This window comes from Micromesistius poutassou, assembly GCF_964030765.1.
Source record: "Micromesistius poutassou genome assembly, chromosome: 22".
Classification (NCBI taxonomy): domain Eukaryota; kingdom Metazoa; phylum Chordata; class Actinopteri; order Gadiformes; family Gadidae; genus Micromesistius; species Micromesistius poutassou.
In genome coordinates this window covers 321,519-333,214 of record NC_140292.1, presented here as the reverse complement: position 1 = coordinate 333,214, position 11,696 = coordinate 321,519, and the positions used below count along the sequence as shown (strand labels likewise).

The 11,696-nt window shown below is 47.8% G+C and overlaps 1 protein-coding gene across 1 annotated transcript; it reads right to left on the bottom strand.

Moving 5' to 3' along the window:
* Positions 1-595: 595 nt before the first annotated feature.
* On the bottom strand, positions 596-11,284 carry LOC311367475 (rho GTPase-activating protein 8-like; the record flags this gene model as incomplete). Its single annotated transcript, XM_084486315.1, has 13 exons — positions 11,184-11,284; positions 10,272-10,329; positions 8,032-8,184; positions 6,982-7,069; positions 5,930-6,061; positions 5,005-5,091; positions 4,650-4,748; positions 4,189-4,299; positions 3,186-3,259; positions 2,788-2,865; positions 2,303-2,431; positions 1,446-1,549; positions 596-793 (listed from the first exon to the last, which is right to left on the bottom strand). Exons 2-13 carry the CDS (start codon positions 10,309-10,311, stop codon positions 596-598), a joined length of 1,293 nt encoding a protein of 430 aa, XP_084342441.1. The 5' UTR covers positions 10,312-10,329; positions 11,184-11,284.
* Positions 11,285-11,696: the final 412 nt, after the last annotated feature.

The window sequence follows — 11,696 nt, the reverse complement described above, 5'->3', positions numbered from 1 at the left end:
GGTGAATCTTCTCCCACTCCTCCAATAAAAGATAAAACATAACCAATAAAATGATAATTTCTGGCTCCATATATCTCCTCCACTGTCCGGTTTGAACCGCAGCTGTCAGGGTTGCTAGGAGACAGGAGCGGCGCGTGGTCACGCAAGGTAAAGGACGTTAACGGCTGGTTGCGCAATCCGGAAATGCTCCGTAGGCTAGACCGTCCCATTCCACGACGCTCGTTCGGCCTTCGATGCAGCCTTCGCGGTCTACGAAGGCTGCATCCTTCGAAGGACGCATCCTTCGAAGGATGCAACCCCTGAATTGGGACACGGCCGTAGTTTTGTCATTAAATATGTATTCGCTGCAGCTGCTGCTTCCGCTCTCTCCGCGCCATTTCTGAAAAAATATCCAACGCGCAATGAATGTTGGGATACGTTGGGCCGTGAAGGATGCATCCGATGCGTCCTTCAAATCCGGGAAACGAAGGCTGCATATCTCGGCCGCATTCGAAGGACCCTTCGAAATGGGACAGCACTTGACGCGCCGCTGTGACGTATGCGGTCTTCAAATGCGTCCTTCGAAGGATGCAACCCCTGAATTGGGACACGGCCGTTATCTCCGTGTTGCCATGCCGACCGCGGGCTCGCGGAACACGGCGTCGCAGTGCTCGATGAGGATCTCGGTGAAGACGTTGATGGGGGCCAGCGCAGAGAGGGACACGGTGCCCTTCGGGGGCCACAGCAGGCTCACCCCCAGCACACACGCCAGGTTGGACGGGCTCATCTTGTTCACGATGCTCTCCGCGGACACCTGTTGGGCGGGCACCGCGGTGAGCGTTTAAGCGTCACAAGTGACCGGACGGTAGACGGTAGATCACACTGAGCCCCGCGGTTAGCGTTAGCCCCGCGGTTAGCGTTAGCCCCGCGGTTAGCGTTAGCAGTGAGCGCTCGTGCACAAAAGTTGGCGTCAGAATAGCATCACAGCTAGCGTTAGCATCATAGTTATTATTATTTATTATTATTATATATTAGTTATTATTATTTTTATAAAAATTCTGTGTTTAAACACATTACTGAGGACATATTTAGATATATACAGTTTTTAACATCTGAAATGTACAGCAGAAAGTTAATTTCAAAGGGAAAGTATAGGGGTTGGAATTTATTGTGACTTCCTGTTAAAACTGTCAACAAATGTATTTTACCAAGTGTGTAATTGACCTAGGGTGTTCAATTACACAGGTGTGTACTTGGTGAGTAATTAAATGACACAAAAACGAAAGGGAAGGGTCTTAGCTGGTAGTAGCAGTAGTAGGCTACTAGTTCTATTTAATGTAATACGCCCACAAGGCGAAACCTAGACGGCTACGCCTAAAATCATAGAACTGAGTTAGAGTTATAATAACATAACTATCGTTACTAGGACTATGAGTTACGAGTACTAGTAACGTAACTACACCCACCATGTGGAGGAAGGTCACCAGGTACCTCAGGACCTCGCGGTTGTGTTCCGGAAGGCTCTCGACGATCTGCTTACACCTGGACACCCGCAGACTGCTCTCCACGCCTGCCACAGAAACATCGACAACATCAACACGACCTGTCCTCCATGAAGCAGACCTAACCTAACCCCATTCTAATGACGCCAGATGCATGTCATTAAGGAGCAGGCTTATGGGATGTGCCCCCTACAGTTCTGGGTCGTCGTGGACGTTGGGGATGGGAACCCAGGGAGCACGCCTCTCTCTTCTCCCTCCTATCTCTTTTTGCCGATAAGTGAAGGACATTTGCTTTTAATATCACCATATTATTAGCTTCTCCGCCGGACATATTTCCCTGGGGGCAGTGCTTTATTATACCGTGTTCAATTTGAACCCACCCACTCATCCCTCCCCCCCATGCCCTCTAACCCCCCCAGGACCCCCCTCCCCCCCCCCCTGCTTCCAAACCCTCTCGCCCCACACACACCCTACCACCCCCAGTGGGGACAAACAGCTACCCCCTCCACACACCCACACCCCCTCACAGCGATTTTTTTTTTTGTAGGATAAGTCTGGGATTCTCGCCTCTGATTGGTTAGAATGGCTCTCCTCCGATTGGTTATGGTTAGGGTTTGGGTAAGTGTTAACCCTAAACCTAACCCTAACCATAAACTCCCGCAAACAGCTAGGACTAATCGAAACACGATATAAAGGAGAGCCCTTTTGACCAATCAGAGGCGAGGATCCCAGACTTATCCTACCAAAAAAAAAAAATCACTCCCCACACCCCCCGCTAACTCCCCCTCCTAACCGCCCCCCAGCCAGGCGGGGGTCCTCACCTGTGATGTCCAGGACCTGCTGGTAGGGGGCGAAGGTGAGCAGCGGCTCAGGCAGCTCCCGCAGGAAGGTCTTCAGGATGACGGCGGGAACGTGGACGTCTCCGTGCTGCTGGAAGCTCACCGGCTTCCCTGTGGAGAACCGGAGAACCGGAGCACCACCAACCCCCCCCAGAGAGAGAGAGAGAGAGAGAGAGAGAGAGAGAACGCTGGGAATGATGGACAGGTGTGTGTGCGCATGCACGTGTGCGCATGTGCATGTGCACACACACACACACACACACACACATGCACGCATACACACGCGCACGCACACACTCAAATAAAAACGCTGCAAAGAATATTCTCTCTCTCTATCTTTCTCTATGTCTCTCTGTATGTCTCTCTCACACTCACTCAGTCACTCACTCTCTCACACACACACACACACACATACACACACACACACACTCTCCCTCTCAGCGGGGGTTTCCTGGCTCCGCCCTCACCGAGGTTGTAGAGCTTCTGGATGTCCTTGATGGTCTGGACCCTCACAGTCCTCCGGAACAGGCCTTCCGTTCTGAGTCCTGGACAAAAGAAACGAAGATCAAACAAACAAGAAGAACACGCTAGCTTGTGAACAATTGCTTGTAGTTGAGCTCAGAGTCTGGGGAGATTTCCACTGAGGTTTGGCGACATTTGTGTGCGAGGGATTTCGTGTTAGGAGAATCAAATCATTTTACACATAAGGGTGTGTAACGTGATTAAAATGTCATTTTTTAAACGTATTTTCAGATATATTATTGATTGAGTGTTGATACATATCTTTTCTATGTATTTTGTTTCATTGTGTTTCAGTGTCAACAGATCCAGACCCCTGGTTGAAACATCTCTGAGCAGCACCCACCGTGCTCCTTGAGGTAGGAGATGCTCTGGCTCATCACCGGGGGTATGACCGCCTGGTTGTTCTTCTCTCGGATGCTGGAGACGCAAGAGACACGTTAGAAACCCTAGACTGATGCTCAAATACTGGAGTGTGGAGGAGTTTGACTCCCAGACGAAAGGTTCGAGGCGTCCTTGAGCAAGACCACTCACCTCCCACTGGCTCTTTGCATCTCAAACTAAACTGTACCATATACACAGATTACAGAGTGTTAATGGACTGCATTTATTCAGCGCTTTTCAAACAAGTGGCCTCGCAAACCGCTTGACAATACTGCCTCACATTCACCCGTTCATGCACACATTCACACACCGACGGCGGCGTCAGCCACGCAGGGCGACAGCCGGCTTTGTCGGGAGAAATGAGGGGTCAGGCGTCTCGCTCAGGGACACCTCGACGCTGGAACGTTGTGTGAGAGAGAGAGAGAGAGTGTTAGTGGGTAGGTGGGCGAGACAGACTGGAATCTGGAGGAGCGAGAAAGCAAACCATTAAAAAGCCGTTGGCCACACCGTCCCTCCTTCTTTTGAACACGCTTCAGAAGCTGCTTGGAATGGCTGGAATGTAGAGAGAGGGAGAGGCAGGGAGAGGGAGAGGCAGAGAGAGGGAGAGGCAGGGAGAGGGAGAGGCAGAGAGAGGGAGAGGCAGAGAGAGGGAGAGGCAGGGAGAGGGAGAGGCAGAGAGAGGCAGAGAGAGGGAGAGGCAGAGAGAGGGAGAGGCAGGGAGAGGGAGAGGCAGGGAGAGGCAGAGAGAGGGAGAGGCAGAGAGAGGGAGAGGCAGGGAGAGGGAGAGGCAGGGAGAGGCAGAGAGAGGGAGCGAGTATATGGGAGAGTGTATGTGGGAGAGAGAGAGGGTTAGAGAGAGAGAGGGAGGCAAAGGGAGAGAGAGGGTTAGAGAGGGAGGCAAAGGGAGTGAGAGAGAGGGTTAGAGAGAGAGAGGGAGGCAAAGGGAGAGAGAGAGAGAGACTCACTATCGTAGGCTGACCCCAAACTGCTGGGTTGGCAGCGGGGGTCTGGGCGGGGGGGTCTTCACTGAGGGGGCGGGGCCACTCTTCTGAGCCGCCCGCAACCGCTCGTCGTGTCTGTGAGTGATGGGATGTATACACACACACACACAAACATCACGCACACGCATGATTTATCTCCCCATGATTTCCTCCCATTACGAGAGTTTACGTTTACAAGTAAAGACTGGATCCACAGAGTTGTAAATAGCAACAGATAAATGCGTCTCTGTGATTGTTTTTATGCACAAAGCGTAAAAGAAAATGTATCACAAAATACAAAAAAAAACAAAAACTTAAAAATCATCTTGGCTCTTCAAAATCAAAACACGAATCCTCAGATCCAATGTGATCATGTGTGTAATCTGATTGGACACGTTCACAGTCCAATCCCCTACGACGTGATTCAACCCCCGGCCAATCAGCACCTGAGGACGTCCGGGGGGACGACGAGCTGCTGGTAGGGGACGTGCTGCCGGAGCTCCGCCAGGTAGTTCACGTACGTCAACTTCCTGCCAAACTTGTGACTGTGGAGAGAGAGAGAGAGAGAGAGAGAGAGAGAGAGAGAGAGAGAGAGAGAGAGAGAGAGAGAGAGAGAGAGAGAGAGAGAGAGAGAGAGAGAGAGAGAGAGAGAGAGAGAGAGAGAGAGAGAGAGAGAGAGAGAGAGAGAGAGAGAGAGAGAGAGAGAGAGAGAGAGAGAGAGAGAGAGAGAGAGACCCATTGAATGCCACGTCGGTCCATGTAATCAATTAATCGAATCAATAATAAATCAGGGTTCCCTACCTTATGAAGGGATGGAAAATGTTCCAGACGATCCTGATGAAGTTTGTGGGGTGGACCACGTACAGGGCCTTCAGGTTCTTCTTGTATCTGGGGGTCACATGAGGTGAGGCCATTACCCCCAAACCAATCCATGCTATAGTTCTGTCATCTTCACAGCATATTACGCACTAGGGAATTCACCGTGGCTAGTACCACTTGAACACTTTAGACTTCACTCCACTTTTATTACTTATTATCACTGTTTTAGTTTCTCTATTTATTATTACCTACTTCTTCTACTTATTATTGTGATCATGTACTGATGCTGCATCTTATTTTTACTTATTATGACTTACTTTGTTATCGTGTGATCTTGTATTATCGCTGCTAAGGGGAACCAGGCCTGAGACTTTTACTCTTGTATGCTCGTACGCTAAGATGTAATAAAATAAACTCTGAACCTCTGAATCTGTATCTGGTTAGAGGGCCAACCGAACGAGAGTGTGACCTCAGAGCGCTGAACTGCTGGGGAACACTACTGCTTACTGCTCACAGGGGGCTTAAATAGACGCTGTTAAAATGACGCTTTGAATTATGAATGGAGGACGAGGATCATAAATGTTTAAAAAAACGCGTCATACAAACTTGTCGGCCAGAAATGAATGTCTTTTTTTTATAACAATTATTCAATGCATTAAAGGAAGCATTTGTGTGTTTGTGCGTTACTCAATGTAGTGGTGTTATTCTACTCTTAATGTTATCGTGAGTGATTCAATTGGGAATTTTTGTCACTATTCGAACCAAAGGGGAGGGATGTGAGTGTGCGTGTTTGTGTCTGTGCATGTGCGTGTGCACGTGTGTGTGTGTCTGCATGTGTGTGTGAGTGCTTATGTTTGTGTGTGTGTGTGTGTGTGTGTGTGCGTAGGGCAGTGGAGGCGTGGCTGACTTCCTGTCGAACTCCGTGTACGCGCTCCTGAGCCAGCGGATGGACGGCTTGTTGCTGCTGCGGAGGCCGTAGTGGAAGTAGACCACCGTGTAGTCCATCTCCACGTACTGGTCCAGAGTGTACTTCAGGTACCTGCACACAAAGTAGGGCTCTTCAGTCAAACCCCCTGAATGTGTTTCAAAGGGGAATATGTTATACCACCAGGTGTGAGTGTGATTCGCTGTTAACGAGTCGTTTGGAAAATGTGCTGCTTCTGACATCACAGGTGGGCGTGTCCACCTAGATGTGCGCTGGATAGATCAGTCCACCAGCCTACCCAGTGTGACCATAGCAAACGTCGCTCATCTATCCGTCACACGTCTAGGTGGACACGCCCACCTCTGATGTCAGAAGCGGCACATTTTGGCTTTTAACAGCTAATCACACTCACACCTGGTGGCATGTCATGGGACCCTTAACAGACCAAATGATGCAAAATACTAAGAATAAAAAAATGACGGAAATAAAACAGTGTTGAACATACTGTTATTTTTATTTCGCATTCAAATCCTTTTTAATGAGGCCTTAATCCGTATTTTGCATAATTTTGTCAGTTAAAACCTCTCCCACTCAATGTGCGTTTGATTTCGGTCATTTGATAACATTTTCTTGATTTATAGTGAACCGAGGTGGAGGGCCTTCAACAGACGACCGGCCGGACCGGGGCGCAGGCATCTCACTCAAGGATGCCTTAAGGTAGATGCGTAGGTCTTGGGGATTGAACCCAGAACCTTTCGCGGCCGGGAACACCCTAGCCAGTCCTTCACTCTATTTGTTATTCTACTGCGTGGCCACGCCCACATACCCCCTCAGGGTTGAAAAAACAACCCATCTAATGAAATCTAATAAGAATATACAACCGACACAAAACCCATGCCTGTATTAATCCCATTAATTAATTTCCAATTGGTGATCTTTCAATACCCACTAGAGAAGACCTCCATGGGTTCCACCCCCTGACAGACGGGGGTCTGTCTGTCTGTCTGTCTGTCAGACAGACAGGCGGGACTCACTCTAGCAGGCGCTGGTGGTTGAGCTGGTGGGACGGCGGCATGCAACAGCTGCTGAAGACGATGAGCTTGCGTCCGTAATTGTCGTCCCCTGGGGAGGAAGACGGGAGAGGGGAGACAGGAAACAGCTGGGACCGTTAAGGGAGGCGCACCCTGCATGTTAATGCTGGGTGTTCCTGCTCCATGGTAATGTATGGAGATGGGTTTATGTTAAGTGGCTGAGGTTTATTTACTGGGGGGGGTTGGAAGCCAATCGGGTGCGATGTAGAATTTACAAGAATAAACGTTGTGACACAAAAAGGCAAACGTGTCTAAAATAATAATTTGTCACATTAGGGAAGTAGAGTAATGGTGCCTTCTATTTGTCCACCCGACTCGATCTGCAAGTCGGATTTCCGAGTTACGAACCGGAAGTTGCAAATAGAACGCCCCCGAGGTCGGAAAAACGGCTCGTCAACTCGTCTGAACTCAGAGGACCCCGAGTTCAGTAACAAAGATGGCTACTCCGAGCATCACATGTAGTAAACATTGTGGTTTTCTACTATTTTAAGCACTTGTGTTTTTGTTGTAACCAAATGAAGAAGTCGTACACATAGCACTGTATACTGTTACCTATAGGCATGTAGTTACAGTCTTCTTATGTGTTAAATACCGCCTATTTTGTAGCTTGTGCCACTGAAATTGGCTAGAGACGCTCCATGTTGCTATGACAACAATGCCGATTCTTGAGCAGAAAGCAGAGCTCCGACTCGTCTTGTTGTGTGCCAAATAGAACGGGGTCACTCGTTTTACGAGACGGATGTGACGCCACACCCGAGCTGCAAGTCGCGATTACGAGACAAATAGAAGGCACCATAAGTATCCGCTGTATTTGCGTTTATACACTATTATATTATATTATACATTATTATACATAATAAGATTAATAAATTATAATTATTTTGTAAAGCAGACGCTAATCCAAATCCTAGACGACCAATCACGCCGTCTCCCGTGAACGACCCGACAGGCCTCGTCCGGTGACGGCGTGCGGTTCCGGCGCTCCCGGCTGACCTATGACCTGGAGGATCCCGTGGCGGGCCACGTCGTAATACGGGTGGGAGGAGTCCAGCCCGGCCCCGCCGCCCCCGCCCGGCGGCCCCGCCACGGGCCGCTTGCCCAGGCCGCTGTGCTCTTCCTCGTACTCTTCATCGTCCTTCTGCAATTCTGAAAAAAAACAAAAGTGATCCATCATGGCCGCTCATCTCAAAGCTAACTGCCACCGAATACTGGGACGTGTTTTACCACTTGTTGTCTTTTTTTGCTCTCATACCATTCAAATATAATTAGTATATGCAGTCTGTATATTTTTGTGGCCTGTAAATGGACTGCATTAATACTGCGCTTTCTTGACCAGTGGCCACTCAAAGCGCTGTACGGTATTGCCCAACATTCACCCGTTCACGCACACATTCACACACTCGACGGCGGGGTCAGCCACGCCAGGGCGACAGCCAGCTGGTCAGGAGCAGTCAGGGACACCTCCACACTCAACAGCTAGGAGGAGGAGCCGGGCATCAAACTAGCAACCTTCCGCTTACCAGCCAACCCGCTCTACCTCCTGAGCCGCATGTGGCCTGAGTGCCTTACTAGACAGTACAGACAGACAGACAGACAGACAGACAGGAGGGCAGGAGGTGAAACAGAGGGAATGCCACCACAGAACCGCAGCTCAGAACCCAACCCGGGTCGCTACGACGAGAACCGTCCAACAAGGTTAGCTTAGCAGCTAGCTGAGCCCTCAACTGAAACCTTCGACAGCAAGTCGATATTTAACAATTATTCGCCGAAGGCGAAGTGAACAGTGGGGAACATTGGGGCTATTCCCCACTATGAGCCTGAGGTGACGTGAACACTCCAAAAATAAACAAGATAACACTTTTTGCAAGGATTTATTTGTTTTTAATCAGTGGTTTATTCGTTTTTATTAGCGTGACGAGACGACCGTCACGCCCGCTCCCCAATATCCCGAGTTTGAGCTCTCAATCACGGGATATTACTCAATATCCCGAGATAGCGGACCGATCAAATGGCGCCATCTTAGGAGGTTCATTCGTGTAGCGTACACTAAACGCACTCATCAATAAAGATTAACTTGGAAGTGGGAAGGACGCGATGATAGCGGGGACAGTATCAGCCCCGAACAGAAAGAGCAGAGGACTCGTTCCTGGAAGCGCCGGTCATCCCCAGACTCAGTGATGCTATCTGGCCTCAGCAGAAGGTCCAGGAAGGCGGTCTATAAATAGCCCAGTCGGCGGCTCTGATAGGAGACTAGGAGTGCCCCTCAGGGCGCACACTGAGCGGTTTGGGTCGGGGTCCCGATGTCCATTGCTCCTGTGGTCACACACACACACACACACACACACACACACACACACTGCTGATGCCCAGAGAGGGGGGGGTTGTGGTTGTGTGTGTGTATTTATGGATGACTGAGTGAGTGGGTGTGTGTATACAGATGAGTGTGTGTGTGTGTGTGTGTATTTATGGGTGACTGAGTGAGTGGGTGTGTGTATATAGATGAGTGTGTTTGTGTATTTATGGGTGACTGAGTGAGTGTGTGTGTGTATGTAGATGAGTGTGTGTGTGTATTTATGGATGACTGAGTGAGTGAGTGTGTGTGTTTTCCAAGTACCACATTATTCATATTGTGCTACGAGGATGATTCTTTTTTTTTTTGCTTTATAGCTAATCTAACTATTTTCATCTTTTTGAAAATGAAAGGAGACTGCAGAATGTAATCAAATATGATTAAGTCTTATATATACCTTAATAAAGCCTAGTGTTGAACTATTACCCAATCCTACGTTACAGTAAATCACAATCCTGACTCGATAGTTCGTCAGAAAGATTCATGGCTGATAAGTAATGAGGTCGAGGCGTTCCGCGTTCAAGCAGCCTCTTGAAGACGGGTGTGTGACGACCGACTCACCCCACAGCTGCTCGTCTCAAATCAGATTAAAAAAGCACTGACAACTTGTGGGAAAGAGTTTGAAGCTGGGAGGTGGCCAGGCACTTTAACTCAATAACACTCACCCAGCATGTCCTTTGGTTGAATGTGAAATCCTGAAATGTATCAACTGTATGATAATACCACTTTTGTAATTATTCATACACATTGATATAACTCCATAAATGAATGAGTGAAAAGTGAAATCACTGCAGTGAGATTGCTACGTTTACATGCTAATTGTAATCTTGCCATACCTCCTTGAAGAAATGTTAATTAGTTTCCATCTCCCAGAGTGTCTTACCTATCTCAGCCATCTGTTCCAGGTCTGGGGCCGAGCTCATCCTGAAGACTCCTGGTGTCTGAAGAAAGAGAAACCAAAACAGCATCATGTTATCATGTTAAAATGGATGACATGTGGCTGTGTTTGGTGTTGCTGATGCAGGACTACTGTCTCTGTACTGTTTGTTTCTAAGTTAAAATGCACACATTGCATTACACACACACACACACACACACACACACACACACACACACACACACACACACACACACACACACAGACGGACAGACACAGACACACACATTATATATTGTGCTTCAAAGTGACAAATAAATGGATTACCCCATTGCGTAATCGCATATGTGGTGTCTTCTGTCATATTGTTATTAAAGTTATCAGATCAAAGGCGCATTAAAGGTGTGTGACAGACTGCTGACAGGACAGTTACAGTGAAGGTCACCACATGTTTCACCGCATAAAGATGCTGTGATGAAAGTGTCTGGACAGTAATGGCATTTTATTCAGCCCAGATAATGACTGATGTCAGCGCCACTGATCATCGAAACCACTCTGTTCGTCACCAAGTTTGACGGATCAGGACTAGATGCCCTTGTCATGCTGAGAAGAGAATATTACAGTATAATATTAAAGTATGGGAGCCGGAATAGATTAAATCACGACGTTGCGTTCCAGTAAGGATAAGTTATGGCAAAGCACCGCAGGTGTTATTATTACGCATGTAACAGTTAATGGAAAGTCGAATACATCGAAAGTTTAATATATTTAGTAGGCCTACAATAATGTACCGATGCATGAAATATTAAGTAGTTGTATTTACAATAAGATAACTTGGGATTCAAAGCAATGGCGTAAAATCCATTTTTTCGACAGATTCGTTTTAGTATAATTAGTTACAGTTTTAGGTATACGTACCTATAATACTTCCCGGACAAGTTAATGTTAATGACTACTAATTAAATCCAGTGCATGATAATCGCATGAAGTTAGTTATTAGTGAACTTCCTCAATCCGCGGAGTCTTCAAGACACGACTATACAGCGCATGCTCAGTGCCAAGGTGCGTTTGCTCCACTCAGACGACCCCCGGGGAGGAAGACTGAAATCATGGTTATGTTTAACATAATGAATGGTTAACACCAAATTTAAAGGACAAAGGCCAACATTGGTGGAGATTTGTGTTCCGTTACCACATTAGTAGGAAGTTCAACTCCAGCCCCACCAGGTAAAGTTTATCAATGACCCTCATTTAAATCACACGTGACCGTTCAATTGCGTTCAGTTTGCACACGAACGCTTTTTTGAATTCAACATATGAATGATCTGAAAGATGAAGAAGCGTTGCATCGTACTCGTGCTTAAAATACAAAGACTTTCTGCAAAAAGTAACACATGTAAAGACTAGGGAAAGCCTGACCCCTGCTGGCGG